General features: G+C 39.3%; 1 protein-coding gene across 3 annotated transcripts in view; it reads left to right on the top strand.

Moving 5' to 3' along the window:
* The window catches only part of cntnap2a (contactin associated protein 2a), a 766983-nt gene that overhangs the window by 714152 nt on the left and 26401 nt on the right, over nucleotides 1-26430 (top strand). For all 3 annotated transcript variants that reach the window (XM_061965507.1, XM_061965508.1, XM_061965509.1), the window contains 3 exons: nucleotides 3812-4048; nucleotides 8916-9049; nucleotides 19467-19560. In XM_061965507.1, the coding sequence (XP_061821491.1) occupies nucleotides 3812-4048; nucleotides 8916-9049; nucleotides 19467-19560 (465 nt within the window). The remainder of the gene's footprint in view (nucleotides 1-3811; nucleotides 4049-8915; nucleotides 9050-19466; nucleotides 19561-26430) is intronic.

Raw genomic sequence — 26430 nt, forward strand, 5'->3', positions numbered from 1 at the left:
GAGCTCTCAGCCGCTCAGCCCCTCATCTTTGGAACTCATTACCATCAGACCTTCGTAATATAGACTCTATATCCCTCTTTAAATCAAGACTCAAAACACACCTATTCCTGACTGTTTATTCACTATAAACCTTATCCATCTTTGTTGTTGTTATTGTTGTTTTTATCCAAATGATTTTTTTGTTTTGATTGTGTACGGTGTCCTTGAGTGCCCAGAAAGACGCCTTGTAAGTAAAATGTATTATCATTATTATTATTATTATTATAAATGATAAAAACTTGGCCCACAATAGCGCTTTTAATATGATCATTATATCGTGATAATGCATGTTGACACATTCTAGCCATGTCCCCGAACGTGTCCTCAATGCAATGTAGCATTCTTGCTACTGAGCTAACGGCTAATGTCCCTTTACAGTAAGAAGCTGTTTTAAAGACACAAATCCTCGCCTCCATGGCGGAAAAAAATACTTAAGTTTATTTCCAGTACTCATCACTGGAGGGGGAGAACTAGCTAAACATGCTAGACCACACTGTAGGAAGATACAAGAAGCCGGGGTAATGCTATAGCTAGAACTCTTACTTACTTACGCCTACTACCCTTTCTGCGGCATAGGCAGTCAACAAGTGATCTCCAGGCATTTCTGTCTTGGGTCGTTCTCTCCAGTTGGGTCCAGGTCATCTTCATGCTCTTCGTGTCTGCCTCCAGGTCTCTGCGCCAGGTGTTTATGGGACGGCCCCTTTTCTGCTTGCCCTGTGGGTTCCATATTAGAGCTTGTCTAGTAATGGTATTTGTGGGCTTACGCAGAGTGTGGCCTATCCAGCGCCATCTGCGTTTCTTAATTTCCACTTCCGGGGGAATCTGATTTGTTCTTTGCCAGAGTTCAGTATTGCTGATGGTGTCTGGCCATCGGATGTGGAGAATCTTCCGCAGGCAGCTGCTAGAGAAGACCTGCACTTTTTTGACGGTGTCAGCTGTGGTTCTCCAGGTCTCTGCTCCATAAAAGAGGACTGCTTTGATGTTGGAGTTAAAGAATCTGACTTTGGTGTTGAGGGTCAGTTCTTTCGAGATCCAAATGTTATGCAGTTGGGTAAACGCAACACGTGCCTTCCTGATTTGTGCTTTTATGTCAGCGTCCGTGCTGCCCTGTTTGTCAATCACACTGCCAATGTAGGTGAAGGATTCAACCTCTTCCAATTCCTCTCCATCCAGCGTGATGTTGGCGGTGTTAGTCTTGAGGATCTCGGTCTTGCCTTTGTAGAAGTGCATGCCACGTTGAGCGTTGAGTTCTAAAGCTAGAACTGTAGTATGCACAAATTGTGTGCAATTATGAAGCACAGTTTGTTTGATTTGTTGAAACATAACTCTTTGTTATTTATTTTTTTTAAACGTTTTAGGCCATAACAATGACCAAAAAAAAGCCAGGAAAATTCAGGGCCTGTTTTGGGTGCTCACTAAAATCAAGTCACGTGGGATTTGCTAACATCTCACGTAGGGATGATACTCGAAACCGGTTTTCCCGGTTGTTCGATAAGAAAAGAACCGAGTCCTCGGACTCGAATCCCTTTTTGAGAACCGGTACCCGTTTTCGAGACCACTATAGTAAAGAAAAAGAGATGGTTCTTTATTCGAATCTCGTCCCGACCAGAAATGCTCCGTGGGACATCACAAGAAATTACGTCTCGTAGCTCAGTCATTCGGCGCCGATAGCGAAAGCAGGAAAAAAAATGGACCGGAAAAAGCGCTCCAAGGTGTAATAAAGGTCAAAACAAAAGGTATAATCCAATGAATAACTTTACTGAGATATTGTAGCAGGTTGCAAACACATGACGAACACTTTTGCGACCAACCGTAAACATAGCAACCAGGCTAGCAACGCACCTCCTTTACGGAAGCTGTCGCAACGTTCTTAATGCAACCGCAGCACATACATATATATACAACATATATCTCCCTTTTTTAACTTTTGTTTTTCTTTCCTTGTAAACAAAACAAAATCACACTGTATATGTGTTGTCTGTCTAATTATAAATAATGCAGACGAGGCGTGTTGGCTGAGTTCTTGACGTTTACTTTCACAGCGTGCTCATAACCTCATTCTTAGTTTCCTGGTGACGACATGCAACAACACTTTTCGGGGCTACCGCGTATGCTCGTCACTCCCGTTGCATGCTGGGTAGTGTAGTTGTTATTTTCCCTAGCTCATAACATCACATCTTTCCCCCTATAAAGAAATAATGTTAACTCAATAAAGTGTATTTCTTTTTTTAGCTTTAACTTTTAATTTTTCAGCATTGTAACCACATTTGCAAACAACTTTTCTCTTTTCATAGAGTTTTCTTTCAATAAAGAAATAAAGTGCACAAATGTCAAAGCATCATAACAAACAGTTATGTCAAATAGCAGCAGAAGTGCACTTTTTGGAGAGCTGTATTATTTTCAGTTTTGTGCCCAAGGGACTGATTTTATTTAACACTATATTATTATTTATACACCTATAGTGATCACAGAGACAGGTTGTTTTTGTGTTACTGTATATATTTGTTTTTCTGAAAAATCCCACTTAATATACTTTGGGTAACAACATCCATCCATCCATCCATTTTCTACCGTTTATTCCCTTTTGGGGTCGCGGGGGGCGCTGGAGCCTATTGGGTAACAACAGTCAATATTTATTTATTTTATTTTATTTTTTTAGGGGGGTAACAGTCAATATTTATTTATTTATTAGATTCTTTTTTTTTCTTATATAATAAAAGTGAGCTTTTGTTAAACCAAATATTGTGGGGTTTTTTTCCATATACAACAACCTATCTGGACTCGATAAGACAATGGATAAGGAATCGGTTCGATAAGAGGATTCGATAATAGGCTCGAACTCGATAATTTCTTATCAAACATCATTCCTAATTTCACGTGACATAAATTTAATGCGTGTATCTTGAAGTATTTGTTGTACAGTGTAAATACACACACACACACACATCTATTGCCACATCGGTTGTGTGTTGTATTCGACATTTCACATGATCCCCCACTGGTCCCACACCTCAGATGCTGTCTGGGCTCAACACCTAGTCACTGCAGGGGGTGCTCACACAACACGGAGGGGTGCTAATTCCCCATGTAAAACAACATATGCTACCACTGATTGACAAGACACGAAAACACTTTGAGGTGTGATGCCGCCCGTGTGCACTCGAACCTAATGCCCAAGCCAGAAACCATCGTTTCCTTGAGGATTTTGCAACGTTGTGATGACGCTTACTCTAATTCAGCCGTGTCCCTTGCATTGCACACCTGCACCTCCACTTCCTTGTTTACATTGACAAAGGTGGTGATCACAGGGCGTCCGTCTTGACCTGACGACCAAATGAGCGCTGATACGAATCCTTTTACCCCTGTCCCCTAGAGAATGCCGCCCTAGGCAATTACCAATGCGGCCCAGACGGTATGTAAAGCTGCCACTGAGTGTGAGGCTTTAAGATAATGCATGAGTGCGTTTACTTAGTATTCCACACTCACGGAGGTTGCTGCCACATGGGGGAGGCATAATCGCTAAATGCAAATGCAATGTTTTTCTTTAATACAACACACACACTGAGAGCCTAAGGTTGCTTTTCTCCATTCTCTAATTTCATGCACATTGGGCCTTTTATCTCCTTTGTAAATGATGCACTTCTTCACAGAGATCAACACAAAAGAGCAGCAACATAACACAAATACAGCAAAATATGTTATTGCTAACTCAGTCATGAATAAATAAATCATGTCCATTGACCATGTTGGTGTATTCTTGTTCCCATCACAGATGTTGGGGGCTTCTTTGAGGCAGGAACGCTGGTCAAGTACAACCTTCTCCCTGAAGGAGCTGCGGGAGCCATGAAGGACTCCAAAGTCCTCATGCACCCCCTGACGCCCCTGCAGGAGGTCAATTCAACCAAAGAGGAATTGGGGTTTAGTTTCAGCACATCCAGCGCGCCGGCTATTTTGTTGTATGTCAGCTCCAAGACGCAGGACTACATGGCGGTGGTGTTGAGGCACAATGGTGAGTTCCAGGATAGGCTCCACCCCTAATTACATGTGTTGTTCCCTGATGTTAAGTTCTTTCAGGTTGCAAACATTAGTAAAAACACAGCCTCTTTGATCATCATTTCGACTGTTTTGAAGCCCTATTTATGAGCAAATCCTAAAAAAAAAACATATTTTTGGGCTTTAGATGGTAAATATCTTTGTTCCTGGGGCCATGTCAAGCTCCAACTCCTCCAACGCAATCTAATCCAACGCGCTCCTTGCACATTAACACTCAAGATAGGAAAATGTAGATAAATAATGCATCAGGGGAGAGGAAAAACATGATAAAAAATACATATTTTTTAATACTGTGTGTACTACAGTAGTCCTGGTGCCTGTGTGGACTACAAAAGCTCTATTAAAAATATTTCTTTATAAGGATAATAATTCTCGCTTTTGTTTAACGATGTGTTTAGTTTTTTGTAATGATGTACACTGACTCTTACTCGTAATCGTCCCTCGTGTTTTGCTTTTAATTGGGGCCGATATTATCGGCCGATAAATGCGTTAAAATGTAATATCAGAAATTATCGGTATCTTTTTTTTTTATTATCGGTATCGGGTTTTTGGGGGGTTTTTTTGTTTGTTTTTTATAAAATCAACATAAAAAACACAAGATACACTTACAATTAGTGCACCAACCCAAAAAACCTCCCTCCCCCATTTACACTCATTCACACAAAAGGGTTGTTTCTTTCTGTTATTAATATTCTGGTTCCTACATTATATATCAATATATATCAATACAGTCTGCAAGGGATACAGTCCGTAAGCACACATGATTGTGCGTGCTGCTGGTCCACTAATAGTACTAACCTTTAACAGTTAATTTTACTAATTTTCATTAATTACTAGTTTCTATGTAAGTGTTTTTATATTGTTTTACTTTATTTTTATTCAAGAAAATGTTTTTAATTTATTTATCTTATTTTATTATTATTTTTAAAAAGTACCTTATCTTCACCATACCTGGTTGTCCAAATTAGGCATAAAAATGTGTTAATTCCATGACTGCATATATCGGTTGATATTGGTATCGGTAATTAAAGAGTTGGACAATATCGGAATATCGGATATCGGCAAAAAGCCATTATCGGACATCCCTACTTTTAATTGGTTCCGGACATGACCGTTATAAATAGTATTTATTCATTATAAATTTAATATTTTCATAGTTTAAGCATGTGATTCTTTTAAACATGGAATATCACACTTTAGTCACCTTTACATTCTTTTGCTGGCTGCTGGCTGAGGCTGAACCAATCAGAGGCCATAATACTGAACAGCACGCTCTGATTAGTGCTCATCTAGTGGCCAACACTACTGTCGTATTGCCATTGTTAGTTGATTTCGTCATTTTTGTGCTTGAAAATTTTTAATTTAGGACCAAAAATGTAGAATAACTTTAAAAATATTGTAAAATATAAATAACAAAATCATAAATTCATATTTTTGTATTTAATAGGGTTGTCAAATTATTCATCGTTTTAATCAGAATAATCACATTTTGAAATGTTGATTAATCATCATTAATCACAGGTGGTTACTAACTTCCATAATTTGTTCACAAGTGCAATTTTATTTTCAGAATGTCATCCAGGAAAAAAATTAAACATTTTACTAGAATGCGTGTCATTTATTTGCGCAAAACTTGGTAACAGTTTTATCCAAAGTCCTTTCAGGCTGTAATTTGGAGTGAAATTAGCCAACGAGCACACAAGTCAAAGTCTTCTCATTCGTCATTGTACTGACGTATGCATTGATCTCATCAACCGTATAGCGGTTAAGGGAAAAAAGCTTGTACAGTCAAAAATAAATGACATGATTAATCTAAATTTGGACATGATTAATGCAATAATTTTTTTCAGATTAAGCACATGGTCAGCTCGTTAATTTTTATAGCCCTAATAGCCCTAGTAGGCAATTTCTTGTGTAAGCTAACTGTTGTTCTCCTGAACTGATGCACACAATAGAGTGAATATTTGTCAAAACCAACACTCTTACGCCGTTGCCTGTGCTAATATTAAACCCCATAAGTAAAATTAATTACGATTATTCACACAGCTCAACGCGCCTACAAAACACCCACTGTAACTTTAGGGTATTTTGCTGAATCCCTACAAAAATCAGTATCAAGGAGCTGTGTGTAAAATTTGAGCAAGATTGTTTGAAAAACATGACCAATATTCAAGCATCTTTGCAGGGACTTAGCAACTAGTTGAAAAAAAGTCATTTAGCATTTGTCTTTTGATTATAAATCTTTAAGCATAGAGTGAAACTTCGATTCAGAACTTAATTAGTTCTTGAACAGGATTCTTGAATCCAAGTTTGTATATTGAAGCAAATGTATCCATAAGAAACAATTTCAACATGAATAATAGGTTCGACAAAATTCCATATTTTATAAAAGTTTGTTCACTTTGAACACAATGTAAAGGGCTATACAGTACTGTATATCAAACAAACATAACAATGGGGTGAAGGATCAACTTTCTATTTCATAACAAAAAACAACAACTACCCAAACTATCCTCATACGCAGCCACCCTGCCGACACACACACACTGTCACTAGCCCTGTGGTGCACTCAGTTTGAAATCACAAAACTCTTACAGCCAGGTCTCTATAATGATTTGGAATTTTTTTTAAATCCACTTTACTTGTTGTTTTTTGGTGTTCAGTGAAAGGGAGTGGGGAAAAAGAAGGAGCCAGTGTCGACAACCTTGTGGATACTTCCTGAATGTTTCAAACCACGCATCGCTTGTCAATTGCCTTCTTTGGACTCATTTTGAGCTCGCAAAAATAGACAAATGTTGTAAAACGGCTAAGAACACTTAAAAAGCACACAAAGTCGCACAGTAGCTAACAACAGCATTGATGTGCTGATTGATAAACTTGCCCAAAATGGGTGTGCTGCCGGGCACTCATTGGGTGGATGAAATGTTCGTACAACAAAGCATATTTTTACTCAGTTTGTGGTTTTTAAATTTAAAAGTCCGTACAATGAAGGGCTTGTAATTTGAGGTTCCACTGTATCTGTAATACGTGTAGGCTACTGGAACCCGCTTGGGCCCACACCCTTCACACTGTCCGGGGATCGAACCATGGTCTGCAGATTGAAAGACGGGGCGCTAGTCAACAAGCTAAAAGTCCTAGCTGTCAGCTTATTGTCCAGTGTGACTCTTAAGGCATCTTAAGGCAACATTCTCTTGCACAGGCACACGAGCTGGCATCCTTTAAAAGCATATTGACCGCAACCCGTAGGGGGCGACACAAATATAATTTTAATCGAGGCAAAGGATGAATTGATCCAACTCTTATATTAAACCTGAAGAATAGCTCACTTGGTTAGTATTAAATATATTGCAGAGATCTGAGTTTAAAGCTTTAAAGCAGGGTTGTCAAACGTACCGGGCCGTGAACAAGTTTAATCCGGCCCGTGAGATGAGTTTGCTAAGTATAAAAACCTGCCGTCCCAGATAGGCTGTGACTTTAAGTTTAATGGATTTTCAGATACAATAAGACAAAGTCTAAGTTCATTGTGTTCTTCATTACGTTGAAACGGCACCATTTTTTTTCCTCCCAATTTACAAAGAACTTTATGTGGGGGTTTTTTCCAAGATGATTATTTTTTAATAACTCCGGCATCCTCACACCTCCAAAGACATGCACCATGGGATAGGCTAATTGGCAACACTAAATTGGCCTTAGGGGCAGCACGGTGGAAGAGGAGTTAGTGCGTCTGCCTCACAATACGTGTGCAGTTTGCATGTTCTCCCCGTGACTGCGTGGGTTCCCTCCGGGTACTCCGGCTTCCTCCCACCTCCAAAGACATGCACCTGGGGATAGGTTGATTGGCAACACTAAACTGGCCCTAGTGCGTGAATGTGAGTGTGAATGTTGTCTGTCTATCTGTGATGAGGTGGCGACTTGTCCAATATTGTACCCCGCCTTCCGCCCGATTGTAGCTGAGATAGGCTCCAGCACCCCCCGCGACCCCGAAAGGGATAAGCGGTAGAAAATGGATGGATGGATGGAAATTGGCCTTAGTGTGTGAATGTAAGTGTGGATGCTTGTCTGTCTGTGTCCAGGGTGTACCCTGCCATCCGCCCCAGTGCAGCTGGGATAGGCTCCAGCCCCCCCCTGCACCGAAAAAAGGGACAAGTGGTAGAAAATGGATGGATTATAGTTAAAGTACCAATGATAGTCACCAGGGGTGCCGCTGGTGATTTTGGGCCCCATGAAAAGAATCTTTACAGGGCCCCCAACACAGTGTCATTATTTTTTCTGTATTATAATTTCATCATCATTAGGGGCCTCTCTGGGCCCCCCTCCATCATGGGCCCCTAGAATCCGTCTCCTTTACCCCCCCTTTTCGGCGCCCCTGATAGTCACACACACACTAGGTGTGGTGAAATGTGTCCTCTGCATTTGACCCATCCCCTTGCTCACCCCCTGGGAGGTGAGGGGAGCAGTGGGCAGCAGCAGTGGCCACGCCCAGGAATCATTTTTAGTGATTTAACCTCCAATTCCTACCCTTGATGCTGAGTGCCAAGCAGGGAGGTAATGGGTCCCTTTTTTATAGTATATACTCACAACCTACCGATTTCAGGGTGGACACTCTAACCACTGAGTAGGTTGATTGATTGATTTTTAGAATGTGCTTGTTCTATTTTTGGCCAAAGTAAAACAAAGAAAACAGTCTCAACTTGTCTCTATTTTTAAGTTATTATGCCATGATTTTACCAGTCCGACCTACTTGGAAATAGTTTTTCCTCCATGCGGCCCCTGAGCTAAAATGAGTTTGACGCCCCTGCTTTTGAACCCTTTTGTGTCTTCAGGTTCTCTGCAGGTCCGATATAACCTAGGTGGTCTGAAGGAGCCATTCGCCATCGACGTGGACCAGCGGAACTTGGCTAACGGACAACCACACAGTATCAATATGTCCCGTGTCGACAGAATCATCACCATTCAGGTAAATGAAGTCCCACTGTGCCGTTGTTTTGGCTTTTTGTTGGAAATGTGAGCGCAAAAAAAATCAGCTTCTGGTGAGTCCAATAAGGGAGTGTTGTGCTGCGATGACACGGCTTGCCCTCTGCCATTTTTAATCCACTTCGAGCAGACCGACAAAGCTTCGATCTATGTGTGTGTGTGTGTGCACGACAGTGAGAGTTGCCCATGCTGAGTTTGTTTGTGTGCTCTCCAAATGTTGTGCCACTAAACAGCTTAGCGCGGATCAATAACAGCCATGCCTCAGTCAGTAGCTGCCAAGGAAAGACAATTTAGCCGCACCGTCACAGCAGCTTTAAGCACACGTTTATAAGGACATTTTAGCAACTGTGTGAGAGATGTATACAACATTGACCAATTCATTAGGGACACCCTCATTCAGCTCAGTGAGTCTCTAAAGCAGGGGTATTTAACTCAATTCAGAAAGCTTCATTCGCAATTACTGTCTTCTTATTTTGTGTATAATGTACACATTTATACTTCCATTTTTTATTGTTCATATAGTCTTATTTTCAACTGTCTTCGAGGCCGGTCCTGGCACACCCTGTTCCGCGGCAGGCCCGCAGGCCACACCCCCCTCCACAGATAGATAGTACTTTATTAATTCCTTCAGGAGAGTTCCCTCAGGAAAATTAAGATTCCAGCAGCAGTGTACAGAATTGAGATCGAATTTAAAAAGTAAAAAGTAAATAATGGGGGTATAAATGGAAATAAAATAGAGAATATTACAATAAGAAAAAAAATAAAAAGCAACAATAAGAATACAAATATAACAGTAAAAATAAGAATATAACAAGAGAAACTAGACAGTAGTAGTAGTTATCATAGTTATCATAATCAGCTCATTTTTACATGTTGTAATAGAAAAAAATATTTTATCATCAAAAATAATAATTATTAACTCACACAAATATACAAAAAATTGGTACTGTTGAGTACCAGTATCGATTCCCTAGATACTAGGAATCTGTGAACATTCATATGTGAATGTTACCCCTCCCATATTGAATCCATAATGGCTGACTGAATGATGGTATGAGTGCGTTTGATTTAATGTGAACAATTTCATTGGTCCACCCTGACCCCGTACGACAATTGCATTGGTGTGATGTGACCAGGCTGAATTTATTAGCGTCATGTGAAGCCAGAAAAATGCATAAATTAGCCGCCGTGTTGTATAAAGCGCAGGGTCCAAAGCGTGGGGGGGAAAGTAGCTGCTTATACTCTGCAAACAAGGCATCTTAAAGGGGAACTGCACTTTTTGGGGAATTTTGCCCACCGTTCACAATCATTATGAAAGACATGATGACGGATGGATTGTTTTTTTGTATGCATTCTAGATGGTAAATAAAAGTAATTGCATGTCTTCTTACAGTGTAGCCAGTAGGACATCCTCTATTTTGCCCATAAAAATCCAATAAATAATAATTCAAAAAGTGCCAAATAATACTCCATTAAATTCCGTGACTTGAATATTAATCAAGTATCAGTGACATTGTTATTATAAGTGCTAACGCAGACAAATTATTTATAGAGGTGCCGGGATCACTTCCGTGTGTGCCTATGTTTACATCATTGAGTGGTCTGCTGCTTCCTCGCTTCCATGCTCATCCCTGTAAGTTTATTGTAGATCATAAATCATGAGTAGGTATTCCGACAAGTTGGTACACTCTGACAGCCATTTAGCACCCGAAACTGGCGAGGACGACACGAAAAGACTCTTGTCCCCCCTGTTTCTTTGTGAGGATTATGAGTCATTCATTCTTCATCTAAATGGGAATATATGAACATCTTTGCAGTCGGCATCCTAATGACAGCAGACATTGTGCAGTAAGTGATGTTTTATTATGTTTGTTGGCTCTCTTAAAGTCTGTAATTATGTTGTTGGGAAAAAAAAGCAAATGTTGTGATGCATTTTTGAAATTAATGCACCGCGTATGCTTAAAATTATCCAAATAAGTAAATACTAAATGTTATTACAAACGTGCCCGCTACTACATAACATATATACTTACATCATCTATACAAAACCTCAATGGAGGTGTTTTTTAAGGGCTCTATAAGCAGAATTGCGTGGCTCTCATGGGCTCCATTGTAAGAGAAGTCTTGATCGCATTTATTTAATATTTAGAATGCAGCAAAATGTAATAACATCCATTGTCATGTCTCCCATAATGATTGTGAACGATAAGCAAAATTCCCCAAAAACTGCAGTTCCCTTTTAAATAGGATAGAGTACTTTTACTTTATTTAGTTTTTTTAAACACCGGTTTACTTTGCTGTACGCTTATGTGACAGTTAGGATGTTGAAATATTATTTTACACATGTAGCAATAACAAAAGTTTATATACTAGTTTGAGCTTGGAAAAAAATTATTCACCCCACGTTATTTCTTCTGGGAACTCATAATCAGTGTTATGGAACAGATCCCTTATAATAACCATAGTTCCTGTATGTATGCAGTTCCTAATATGCGTCAGTACTACATTGCACGTTTTTTTTCTATAAGAACGATGGAGCTAGGGAGCAAGTAATTTCCCCAGAGGCTTCTTTGACAGCTCGTCCGCAGTATCTTCTTATGCATGGTAGCATGGAACAACCATTTATATCTCCTGTACTGTTTTTTTTTTTACATCACCAAACTCTGATTTAGATGTACTTTGATTTGACTGAAATAATTTGTAAACTATACATATTGTGGTAAGAGAACTAAACAATCGTTACACAGAAGATGGCAATTAAAAAACTAAAGTTTCACATAGATTACTCTACAGCAGACCTGGGCAAATTAAGCTTTTCAATCTGGCCCGCCGGACATTCTCAAATAATTGTTTTAGATCTTTAAGATAGAAACTGTAGCTGCCATTATGATGTGCAGTGATGTTTTCAAATCACCGTAAGTATTGAACTATACAAATTATTTCAATGGTTGGAATCTGCGCTTTTGCATGATAAACTAGTTACTATGGTAATCTAAGTCACAGCAGCTCAGACGAGGCACCAAGCAGTGTGGGTGGTGAGCGTTTCCGCAGAGCGTTTCTACAGAGAGTTTCCACAGAGCTTTTCTACAGTGTTTCCAGAGCGGCCAGAGTGAAATGCGGGTATCAGGGACAGACGGCGAAAGAGATTTTTACAACAAAGTTCTAAAGCTTAGTGCTACATCAGATATATCAGATCAGAGGCTCCAGCATCCCCCGTGACCCTGAAAAGGATAAGCGTTAGAAAATGGATGGATAGGTGGGGGGGGGTTTTTACCCTTCGCGTTCATTTTTTGCTGTTTGATACATTTTTGTTTTTTTGTTTCACTTGATTGTAAAATATGTCGATCGAGAGGGGGTGTGACGTTCAAATGTTGTCAATATTCAGTGTTTTATCGTTCATAGTTAATATTAGTGTTCCTAAAAATAGATATACCTGCCCTCAGACATATTTTTTTCTCTAAATATGGCCCCCCGAGGTAAAATAATTGCCCATGCCTGCTCTACTGGTACACAGTAGGCTGCATGTAGAACATGTTTGATGTATATTGCAAATCAGTGCATGTACTGCAATGGAGAAGACTCCCGTGAACATAATATATAATTATCATGCATTATCATGTCCTTCGCTTTCCCCTTGCTGGATCTCATTGCATGTACATGACATACATCCTCACCAAAAGTGGACTTTCATCACCTCCATTCTGACAGGAGAAGAAATGAAACTGAAATATCCAATGGAAATCTCCTTCCTCGCCGTCAGCAAATCACATCCGGCGGCCGCTGATCGCCCCACTGGGAACACTTCAACGTAACACATCACTTTTTCACTCGACCAAAATGAATCAAACAGACACCCATACAAAATACACAACATTTTCCACCATCTGGTATGGTTAAGCTGCCTATAACGTGATGTTTTTCTACTTTTCTTTGGGTGTATCTCAGGTTTTGAACATGCCGATTATGCAATGTCGTAGCTTGAGAAGATGCATACTTTTTTTTTAGCAGCCTTAGACTAAAGGCTAAAACACTACACACTCCAACTGACATAGGTATTGAACCAGGCAAGCCCCCAGCCCCACCGCCTTCACTCACACTCCAGGTGACGCCTGCTGTGGCTCTCTGCTGCCCCCACGTGGCCATTTGCATCATTTCATGCATGCAGAGCTAAAGCAGAAGCCTGTCTTTTAACAGATAAGTGAGGCTGGCTGAATTACAAACAGTTTTCGGACAATAAATGTTTTGGCCTCATGGAAAGTCAACCACAAAATTAGATCAAAGTTCAACACAATGGGTGAACATTAGGATTAAATGAGCTCTGCTTCTTCCTACTTCATGTCAGAGATGTTGAATTGTGTTAAGCTTGTTTAAAAAAAACTAAACTATTACCTTTACTAATTGATAGAAGGTGTTTCAATTTGATATTGATATCAAAACTATCGGATGATATCAGGTTGCATGTAAAATATATCAACTCCCATACAAGTAGTCTTGCAGTGTGTTTACTTGTGCCAAGCTGGACAGCCAGGTCCTCCAATGTCCTCCAACAAACACAAAAGGTTGTTTTTTTCTTATATTTGTATTCCAGTCATTTACAAAAGCTAAACACTGTAGGCTATTATGGCCTCAACAAAATAATTTTGTGTAAGACCCGCGCATCTTTTTGCTCGCACGTGGTGTCTTTCTCTTTCTCCACAGAGTCTGCACGGGAGCTTAAAATGAGTTTGCGTACACAGAGTGGGTTTATGCGTGAGGATTTTGCCACTGTTTTGACGCTACAGGCTATTTATGCTACTAGGAGCTAGCAGCTACACAACAGCTAAGCACACAATAGCAAACAAGGTACACATACGTAATACCATCCAATCATCCGCTTTCTGTACCGCTTATTCTCATCAGGGTGATGGGGAGGCTGGAGCCTATTTGAGCTGTCTTCGGGTGAGAAACAGGGTACACCTTGACTGGTCGTCAGCCAATGACAGGACTTATACAGACAAACGACCATTCACACTCACATTCACACCTACGGACAATTTTGAGTCTCCAATAAACCTAGCATACGTAATAAATGTCCTTAAAGGCCTACTGAAACCCACTTCTACCGACCACGCAGTCCGATAGTTTATATATCAATGATGAAATCTTAACATTGCAACACATGCCAATACGGCCGGGTTAGTTTACTAAAGTGCAATTTTAAATTTTGCGCGAAATATCCTGCTGAAAACGTCTTGGTATGATGACGCCTGCGCGTGACGTCACGGATTGTAGAGGACATTTTGGGACAGCATGGTGGCCAGCTATTAAGTCGTCTGTTTTCATCGCAAAATTCCACAGTATTCTGGACATCTGTGTTGGTGAATCTTTTGCAATTTGTTCAATGAACAATGGAGACAGCAAAGAAGAAAGCTGTAGGTGGGAAGCGGTGTATTGCGGCAGGTGTTGTGCCGGATAACGCACCCCCGCCGTAGAATGCACCCCCTGACTGTTGTGCCGGATAACACAGCCGGTGTTTCATTGTTTACATTCCCGGAAGATGACAGTCAAGCTTTACCATTGGCCTGTGGAGAACTGGGACAACAGAGACTCTTACCAGGAGGACTTTGAGTTGGATGCGCAGACGCGGTACCGTGAGTACGCATGCAGCTGCGGCTTCCAAACATTTGATCGCTTGCCCGTACGTGCGTGCCGCTATGTGCATGTCACGTACGTAACTTTGGGGACTTTGGGGAAATATTTGTGATGTATGAACTTTGGGGAGGTGAACGGTACTTTGGGCTGTGGGATTGAGTGTGTTGTGCAGGTGTTTGAGTTGTATTGGCGGGTTATATGGACGGGAGGGGGAGGTGTTTGTTATGCGGGATTAATTTGTGGCATATTAAATATAAGCCTGTGACTAAAACAGTAAATAAACACAAGAGTATATCTATGTCTTGTGTTTATTTACTGTTTTAGTCATTCCCAGCTGAATATCAGGTCCCACCCGCCTCTCACAGCATCTTCTCTATCTGAATCGCTCCCACTGCCCTCTAATCCGTCACTCTCACTTTCCTCATCCACAAATCTTTCATCCTCGCTCAAATTAATGGGGAAATTGTCGCTTTCTCGGTCCGAATCGCTCTCGCTGCTGGTGGCCATGATTGTAAACAATGTGCAGATGTGAGGAGCTCCACAATTTGTGACGTCACGCTACTCGTCTGCTACTTCCGGTACAGGCAAGGCTTTTTTTTCAGCGACCAAAAGTTGTGAACTTTATCGTCGATGTTCTCTACTAAATCCTTTCAGCAAAAATATGGCAATATCGCGAAATGATCAAGTATGACACATAGAATGGACCTGCTATCCCCGTTTAAATAAGAAAATCGCATTTCAGTAGGCCTTTAATTGAACAATATTGCAGTCTAAAAAACATATTTGTCAATATAAAATAGTATTAAATAATTATAGTTGCATACTACTTACACATACAAACTCTCCAAGACAGAGGGGTTTTGGAAAGTATTCCGTAACAAACGTGTCCGCATCATTCAAAATACTGCGTCATGAGCTTAGTTTCATGATTTTTTTTTTTTGTGGCTTTTTGTCACCAAAAGAAAACAACCAATCTGCTTCAGAAGCATACATCTGTCATAAGATTAGTGTTTTTCACCCACCCTTTTTTCTCTGAGTAATTTCACTTTTTCAAACCTTTTCTAGCGTTCCACACTACAAAATAATTAAGGTATTTCTGATTCGTGCTGATATTGTATGCGATTTATATCAGTATCAGCCAATACTCAGAGCTTAAGTGAAAACGTTTTATCAGAACACTCCTACTAATTAATACCTTCTTACTAATCAAACAATCAGCGTATCCTTAATGTTGTGTCCAGTGACTGAATTGTCAAGCTTCACTCTAATTTGCATACAACTCATTTATTTTACCCAAGTTAAGCATGCTATTTTGTGTTCAAAATAATTCAGTCCTCTTACTAATGAAGTCCTACACAGTATTTAGAAGTTTATCTGTGCAGGGACTAATGTTGTCCCTTAGTTATAGTCAAGTAAACCGATAACAATACAAAAGTTAATGCTTTCTCTGAGACTTTGAATTGATCCACAGAAACCGATTTCACATCTTTTTGTACAACTCCCCCGTGACAGTGTTACTTATTCACGCCTTAAAGGCATCAGCATCAACCAAATGGTGCAACACAAAGAAGGGAACCCCCATTATGGTGGTCCAATGAAGTTGCAGCTTTCCCTCGATGGACCTTTTTTGTTGGGGTTTTGGGACGTGGACCACCCTCACTTGGCTGTGCAGCCAATTTCTTTTCTCAGATAAAAGTAAATAGGCAACGTCCAATTTAATCGTGCCCCATTATCCCGTTTTTCAGTTGGCGTGGAAAACAAAAACGTCTCACAATGCTCCGCCGAGACCACCCTTTTGGAGGGAATCAAATTACGAGGGGTAAAATTAGCTGGTGGTGAAATGTGTTTAACGCAATCACACGCACACACACTCACACACACACACTCACACACACACACACACACACACACGCACACACACTGACACACCAGTCCCTCTTGGAGCGTTTATCTTGGCTTCCATCAAACACAGGGTGTGTCAAAATCACTATTTTTAGGACCACATTGTAAATATGGCTGTTTTCAGATGGCCACATGCAACCGTGAATATGAACATATAATAGCCTTGTTCCACAATGCAACTATTTTTGATTATTATATTTTTTTTACGAACAAATTGATGGATAACTTGCTTTAAAATTGTAAGCCAAGATGACAAGCAGATATTTAAGTGTTCATTTTTGATAACCAACAAAAAATGCTTGGAACATCATATAATAATAAAATGTAGAGCATTATGTAAATGCACATGCAACATTTTTCCGTCAAAATGGAAATAAAGAATACATTGAGACAGAATTTACTTTATTTCCAGCTTTTCTCAAAAAATGATTTAGCGGGCCACAGTAAGATGTCTCTGGTCACATAAATGACGTGCCCGACCACATAAAATTATTTGGCGGGCCACATTTAAATGGTGTGGCAAGCCACATTAAAATTATGTGACGTCATTATAATGTGCCCCGCCACATCATTTTATGTGGTGCGCCACATTATTTTATGTGGCCTGTCCCATCGTTTTAATGTGGCACACGACATAATTCTAATATGGCACGTCACATAATTCTATTGTGGGTCACTACATCTTTTTGTGGTCCGCCACACCATTTTATCATGGACTGCCACTTCATTTTAATTTGGACCGTCCCATAATTTTTATTTGGCACGCCACATAATTTTAAAGTTGCCCACCACATCATTTCTTGTGCCTCGCCACAACATTTATACGTGGCCAGCCACTTCTTTTTATTTGAATTAAGTGGTGGTTAACAATAAAATGATGTGGCGGCCACATTAGAATGAAGTGGTGGGCCACATTAAATGAAGTGGTGCAGCACATTAAATGAATTATCAGGCCTGATTTGGCCCTTAGGCCTTCAGTTTGACACCTGGCATCTAACACATTAGGTCCCAAATGCATCCCGCTTGCATCTAATACAGTAGCACATCATGGTGATGCGTTCAAGGAACTTTGATTAAAGTTTGACACTTGTTTTTATATACAGGGAAACTTAAACCACAGTACCTGTAGATACACTATTAATAATAATGATGATGACGTATTATTATGATTATTATTACCTACTAATAACAATCCATGTTGAAACACGTGAAAACCAAATTTTGTCAATATGTTATTTAGTCATACTGATTGTGTGTATGTGTCAGGATTATGTTCGGTTTGGGATGTGGTTGGTTGGGGGAGTCTTATAATGATATTAAACAATAATATAATAATGATGTACCGTATTTTTCGGACTATAAATCGCAGTTTTTTTCATAGTTTGGCCGGTGGTGCGACTTATACTCAGGAGCGACTTATGTGTGAAATTATTAACACATTATTGTAAAATATCAAATAATATTATTTAGCTCATTCACGTGAGAGACTAGACGTATAAAATGTCATGGGATTTAGCGATTATGAGTGACAGATTGTTTGGTAAACGTATAGCATGTTCTATATGTTATAGTTATTTGAATGACTCTTACCATAAAATGTTACGTTAACATACCAGGCACATTCTCAGTTGGTTATTTATGCCTCATATAATGTACACTTATTCAGCCTGTTGTTCACTATTCTTTATTTATTTTAAATTGCCTTTCAAATGTCTATTCTTGGTGTTGGGTTTTATCAAATACATTTCCCCAAAAAATGCGACTTATACTCCAGTGCGACTTATATATGTTTTTTTTCTTCTTTATTATGCATTTTCGGCCGGTGCGACTTATACTCCGAAAAATACGGATATAAATAATAATATTACAATAAATAATAGTATCATATTTAAAAAATCCTGTTTAATGCCCAACAAAGCCTAATGCCCATTTTTTGGACCACCGATTTTTTTTATTGCCCCTTGGCATATTCTAAAAATGTTATACCTTCTGTATAACACAAGATGTTTTGTTCAGTTAACTTAGCATATATTGACCTATATCAGGTTGGTTTTTGCATATGTAATGTTCAAAATGCTGCAGTTCTGCATGAGGTGGAAAATATTTGGACACCCCTGATCTAAAAAGACACGGCAGCATTTTCAGCAAATGCAAAGCAACAAGAAAAATCATATTTTCTGCCTGGGCTCGTTGGTATGCGTTGCTGGTGGAAGCTCAGATGCAGTCCTCTGGCGAGCACAGAGAAGAATGTAGAGGAAAGTGAGAGGCATCTTTTATTTCTGCAACACACAGACACACAGAGTAATTTGTGAGCCTGAAATGATTCCTGTCAATAGCGGCGGCATCTGCAGCCTTCAAGCTAATTAGAAACTTCAGTGAGACGCAATAACAAGTTGATTATGTTTCAGGTTTATTAAAGCGCTGCCTTCACTGCACCTCCACCTCTTTGCAAACACATCATCAGGAAGAAAAGCTTTAAACCTTTATAATGTATATTTTGAAAATAAATGGTTAATTATGAAGAGAGTTGGATTGCATGGATTGCCTTCAAACTAAATACATGACACATGAATACATAAAACCCATTATAATATAAACTATATTGCTTGTACAAGTAGTATGAACATGGATCAATAATAATAATCAGTTCAAAAAGCAGCCACAAGAGGGAGACGTTGAGTGTCCATAATTAAGCTGCACAGAAGCCTCAGTGTGTCTGGCATCTTGTGTGCTTTGCCTAATGATGCACATCCAACACCCGGCTGTCCAAACTGCTGACGTCAGTACTTTGAGGCCATCTTTTCCCAAAAATGCAGATACTTTCTTTTTTTACTGCGTGATTTATTTTCTCTCTCTCTTTGATTCAGCTGGATCATTACCCTGCTGTCAGCTACACCCTCCCTGATGCGTCAGACACCAAGTTCAACCTGGTCAAGACCCTCTTCCTGGGGAAAGTTTATGGTGGGTTTTCAAGTACATCTTTTGTGGACCTTTCTCACAATTGACCATGTACCAGACAGAACATTAAGTACACCTGCACAAATCCCGCTTCCAATATTACGGCCATTAAGTGTACAGTGGGACCTGATAGCATGTTTGAAGCTTTTATTTTGAAGGACTGGATTGTATACCTTAAAATATACAGCATCGTCACTTTCATGCATATACAGTAGAGCTGCAGTTTTACAGTTTAACCACTAGAAGGCACTGCAGCACTGTCACTACTCCTTACACGTTCTCATCAAGACAACATAATCACTATCTTTCCTTAGCTAATTAAACGGTGACTGTTCAACAAGCATATTTATTTAATTTATTTATTTATTTATTTTTTGTACCATACATTCATTCCTTTACAGTCGTCCCTCGCCACATCGTGCTTCAAATATTATATATAATCATTTTAAAAAATGTGTATTGAAAAATAAAATATATAAAAAAAATACACATTAAATGTATACATGTAACAAATATTTAAAAGATAGAAAAAATGTATATAAAAACAATATATTGCAGATTTTAGGGGAATATTTTTTATATTTTTTTAAAGCATTTCCTACCATTTCTTTGGTCCTAAATTAAGCATTTTTAAGCATAAAATGATCAATACACTAAAAATATCAATACTACAATAGTTTTGCCCACTCAGGAGACCAAACCAATCAAAGTGTGCTGGCTCAGCCTATAAGGCAGCAATACTATATTAGATTGAAAGAGTGTAAAGGTGATTAAAGGGTTGTTATTAAAAGGTCCCATTCCAATTTAAAAACACATTTGGAAGGTCGTGAATAGTTTTTTATCCTTTAGCTATGAAATTATTTGAATTATAATTAATGATTCGTACTTCACAGAAATGATTTATCACCTTCATGTTTGAAACCTTTTGACAGTGATAAATGAGGCACGACCGTTACCCTTTCCATCCTTTGAAACTAAGCTACTGTGTGGAACAATTTCCCTTGTGGAGCAATTATGTTTGTCTAAATCTAAGTCTAAAAACAAAAAAACCTCTTTGGTACAATCCTGATATCAGAATTGATCCCAAAAAAAATGCTCAAATAGACAGCATAGAAAGATAGGGGTATTACTAAACATCATCACATTATTCATGAGAACTCATTCAAACCATTCAATGAATGAGTTAATATAATATACCCAAAGGTTTTTTTTGTCATGCTGTAAAAAAGAATACATATTCTCTGAAAGTATGACTTATAATAGCCACAAACTGGAGGATACACTTTTTCATCAGGATATAATTAAACGTGATAATTATAAAAATTTAAAAAAACGTATTTCTATTTTATTTATTTTTTATTTTTAGTGGAACAATTAGGATTAGCCAAAGAGAATGTAAATAGAAAACAAAGCAAATTAAGAACTTGTCTAATCACAATAATAATAATTATGATAGTAATAGATACATGATGAGGATGAAAGGAAAATGAGATATATACATATATACATACATGCACATATTTATATAGAAGAGAATATAATTTGTTTTTGTCATTAAACATGAGGGCATGATGCAAATACAGGTGGCTGAATACATTTACAGTATGTACGTACAGTACAGGCCAAAATTTTGGCCACACCTCATTCAATGCGTTTTCTTTATTTTCATGACTATTTACATTGTAGATTGTCACTGAAGGCATCAAAACTATGAATGACACATGTGGAGTTATGTACTTGTGAAATAACTGAAAACATGTTTTATATTCTAGTGTCTTCAAAATAGCCACCCTTTGCTCTGATTACTGCTTTGCACACTCTTGGCATTCTCTCGATGAGCTTCAAGCACACCTGTGAAGTGAAAACGATTTCAGGTGACAACCTCTTGAAGCTCATCGAGAGAATGCCAAGTGTGCGAAGCAGTAATCAGACAAGGGTGGCTATTTTGAAGAAACTAGAATATAAAACATGTTTTCATTTATTTCACATTTTTTGTTAAGTACATAACTCCACATGTGTTCATTTCTTAGTTTTTGATGCCTTCAGTGACAATCTGCAATGTAAATAGTCATGAAAATAAAGAAAACGCATTAAATGAGAAGGTGTATCCAAGCTGTTGGCCTGTACTGTATATATCCCCAGGAATATTAAAACCTGTCTTCCAGTGGCAATTCCAAATACAATTCTTGTGTTAGCGATGCATCAAAGCCAAGGGAAGAAACTTGAACAAAAGTATGTTGTTTGGTCCGTTTCTGTTTTGCATTGTGGGCCTCAGAGACAAAGAAGGTCACACACAGACAGGCTATCAGACTCATTGTGCGTGGGAGACAAGAGACGTTTGATAGGACGCTAGCTGAGCGATGTCTCCTTCATCCCTGCAAACACCCCCCAAAAATCTACTCTTTCAACAACAGAAATCACATCATTGCATCTGCAAGGTGTAATGGTTGTGCAAGCTTTAATTCTCATTACCTCTTTGTTTGCTGCAGTTGGCGGTGTAGATGTCAATGTGAGAATTACGTTGTATTGAAGTGGAATGGGTTGTGAAGACCACGTAGCACTCAGCATACAATGATGCTGCTGCAGCGTCGTATTATTGACATGAATGTTTGTAAATGTTTATATGCGTGTGTAAGTGCGTCTGAAAGTAAAGAATGCAAGCAATGGTGGGTGTAGAATTGGCTGCAGAATTTTTCCCTGCCTACATGAAGAAGATGAGTCACGTATCGCCGCAGCAGCAGACACAGCCTTCTGTAGCCCTCAGCGCCTCCAATGTAAATATGTGGAAGGAAATGGATCCACTTCAAGCAAAAAGCAATAGACAAATGGCGAAACAATTTAATCCGCCATTAGAGAAGCATGATTGCAGGCTTTAGGGCTCCTTGTACCACAATCCGACTTATTGTGTTTTCCGACACAATGTGATGACATGACTATTAATGCGCAAAATATTGTTTTTAAGGCTGCAAACCTAAACCAAGGCCCCTAATTGTCTTAACTGGCAGAAAATGTGATATTCAGCAAAAGATGATGCAATATTCTGTTTACAGAGTGCATTGCCGGACCCGAAAATATCAGAATGTTTCAAGAACTGCTAATCTGTCTTCATTTTGCATAGCAGGTATTTAAGCTTATCTTAAAGGAAAACTCATTTTTTTAAATGTTGCTCATCTTTTACAATCCTCACAGTATGTGAGATAAGAACACACGTCTTTCTCTTTTTTGTGCGTTCTAAGTAGTAAAAAACTGCTAGTACAAGGAAACTAGCAATGCAGGTAATGGGAATACACCTATTCCACCTGTAATGCCCTCTAAAAAAATAATTCCAAAATATTCAACAAAGTTGTATATACATGCTCTAAGTATGTTTATAAAGTAGTAAAAGGCACATTCATGATAACACATATTTTTCGGGTCATTTCAAGCATTACCACAAACTTCTTTCCTGAGTGCATAGCAATTATCAATCAATAAATCAATCAATGTTTACTTATATAGCCCTAAATCACGAGTGTCTCAAAGGGCTGCACAAGCCACAACGACATCCTCGGCTCAGATCCCACATCGGGGCAAGAAAAAACTCAACCCAATGGGATGGCAATGAGAAACCTTGAAGGGGACCGCAGATGTGGGGACACCCCCCCCCCCCCCCCCCCACCCCCCCACCTCCCACCCCAATGGGTGTCGAGTGGATTTAGCATAATATTGTGAGAGTCCAGCCCATAGTGGATCTAACATAATAGTGTGAGAGTCCAGTCTATAGTGGGGTCAGCTGGAGATCATCTTGAGTGGAGACAGGTCAGTAGCGCAGAGACGCCCCCAACTGATGCACGGATGAGTGGTCCACCCTGGGTCCCGACTTTGGACAGCTAGCGCCATCATCTGTGGTCACCGAATCTGTGCTCCCCTCTCCACGAAGGAGAGGGGGGCAGAGCAGAAAAGAAACGGCAGCTCAACTGGTCAAAAAGGGGGGTCTATTTAAAGACTAGAGTATACAAATTAGTTTTAAGATGGGATTTAAATGCTTCTACTGAGGTAGCATCTCTAACTGTTACCGGGAGGGCATTCCATAGTACTGGAGCCCGAATAGAAAACGCTCTATAGCCCACAGACTTTTTTGGGCTCTGGGAATCACTAATAAGCCGGAGTTCTTTGAACGCAGATTTCTTGCCGGGACATATGGTACAATACAATCAGCAAGATAGGATGGAGCTAGACCGTGTAGTATTTTATACGTAAGTAGTAAAACGTTAAAGTCACATCTTAAGTGCACAGAAAGCCAATGCAGGTGAGCTAGTATAGGCGTAATATGATCAAACTTTCTTGTTATTGTCAAAAGTCTAGCAGCCGCATTTTGCACCAACTGTAATCTTTTAATGCTATACATAGGGAGACCCGAAAATAATACGTTACAGAACTAACGCTACTTCCGTCAACAACAACAACATAGAGATTGTGTTCTGTGTTTGAGAGCCAGCGACGACTACTTTTTGGACAAATGATGATCCAGAAGCTGTATTACTAAGTGCTAAATGTGTCATCAACAAAATACAAAATATAACTGTCACTTACAATATACACTTATTGGGAAACAGACTGATGGGATGGTTGTATCTTTCAGCACAAAGACTTGTGCTGCCTGTTTGGATCCATACTCCATTAACAAGCATCTCACCAGAATTCAAACTTTTCCAAACTCAATGACCCTTTCAGCAGCAGCTGCCAGCGGTACCTGCTGGGGGCACTGCGACCAAGGTGCTGTGTCACTACGCCAGAAAAGTAGTTCCTCAGTGTTAGCCCTTACAACAGCTTTAACAACTTGTTTAATGTGTAGGTCCCGGCATGTAAATGGAGCGTTGTTGGCGGATTCGGAAGGTTTTTGTTGTGCTTTTTGGCATATCCCCATTACCTACATTGTTAGCTGCCTCATAGTAGTTTTTCTGTCTCACATAAGGATTGTGGATGACTGATAACGTTTTTTAAAAAAGGGCAGTTTTCCTTTAAGTTTGTGTCTGCAAAAAAAAAAACTTGTGAGGCCACAATTTGAAAATAGCACATGTACCAGTGTGGGTGCCAGTCAGAAAAATGTATTTTTACCAATCATGGCGCTGAATAATTTGTCTTCCCTGAAAATTCAAGGATGCTTATTTAATTCATTATTTGATCTTTTTTGAAAATACAAAACAGGCTTGGTATCATTTTGAAAAATGTTACTTTTAACGTTTAGGTCTTTGGCTGTCACAAAATAGCATTTGCAAGTTATGAGTCTTTCATTCATGGTCTAAATTCAATCTGCTATGTTAATTCTCATTATTATGTGTATTTCTGCACATTTAACTTGCATAAAAACTAACCAAAGATTGGTATTTTAAGGGTCCTGGGCACAAACCCCACCAAAAAACTAAATACCACCCCCTATATTTTATTTCAAATAGCCCCGGCCTCCAGTTTCTTCGATCGTCACCAAATTTAGTGGAAACGTCCATCGTGACAGGATGTACAGGAAGTTGTAAAAACCTATATCCACAAACAGACATGAAGTCTGCCGTTTTGGTTTGGACAGGCTGTTTAGTGCCAAAATCAGGGGTCGTATTTTGACGAACTCCTCTTAAGAACTTTGTGACCAAATAACCCCAAATTCAACTGACATATACTAGACCGCTTAACAATGACAAATTGTGAAGCATTTTAACATTAGCCATAAGGGCATTGTGATAAACTTTGACAATTCGACACCAAATTTAAACGTCAAGAAAATAACTGGGCTCCACAAGGTCAGATCTTCATCATAATTGGTGGGCATAATGAAGATGGCAATCCTGAAGCTTTGCATAGGTCACCTACTGACTTTGTCATCATGCCAACCAGTAGCAACAGGAAATGACGAAAAAGGAAAACTTTAAAAAGTTAGCAGGTCGTCAACATGGTATTTAAAAAAAAAGAAATAGTTACTTACACAACATACTCCACAAACATGGAAACCTATGTCGAGTGGATCTCGATCTAGATCCACTCGACATCCATTGCACCGGTCGCCCAAGGTGGGGTCCCCACATCTGCGGTCCCCTCCAAGGTTTCTCATTGTGCCCATTGGGTTGAGTTTTTTCTTGCCCTGATGTGGGATCTGAGCTGAGGATGTTGTTGTGGCTTGTGCAGCCCTTTGAGACATTTGTGATTAAGGGCTATATAGTAAACTTTGACTGATTGATTGATATGTACAGATTATGTGTAACATCACTAACTTTAAGTAGTGCCGTCTCAGGCTTCTTTTGACATTTAAAGTCCATTCCCGCCATTAGATAAAGCATGTAGAACAGTGTTATTTAACTAGCAGCCCAAAACTTGGGAGACAAACATTTTTAAAGCCAATTCCAAAAAACACCAGAATGCTCCTGGTGTATATACTGTAGGAACCTGGACCACAGTACAAACATTGTCAGCACTGACATTTTAACCTTGCCAGCAAACACTGGCTTCCAAACTTGTGTGGGATTTACATAACCGAGGCATTCCTTAAGGCACCCCTTTCAGACCTTTCATTTTAGACATTTTTTTTGTAATGTGATTTATGTAACTAAGGTGTTGCTGTAGCTCGTTTACTTCAGATCCAGTCAGTAGTCATGTGTTCAACTTCTTTAGTCATACTAGTGATGTCCCTCAAGGTCCCGTTTTAGGTCCTCTTTTTCATCATGCGAGCCATTCAGTTTAAAAACTTATGAGAGGGCAACATTTTTGCAGCGGGTTCTTAAAAACACTTGAGGGCTGTCGTAGAGATGATCCTTAACAGCAGCAGACGGCTCTTGTAACTCCAGCAAAATAAAAAATACCAAAATCCAATGTTTATTGTAGAGTACCGTATTTTTCGGAGTATAA

The sequence above is a fragment of the Nerophis lumbriciformis genome, linkage group LG07, assembly GCF_033978685.3.
Source record: "Nerophis lumbriciformis linkage group LG07, RoL_Nlum_v2.1, whole genome shotgun sequence".
Classification (NCBI taxonomy): Eukaryota; Metazoa; Chordata; class Actinopteri; order Syngnathiformes; family Syngnathidae; genus Nerophis; species Nerophis lumbriciformis.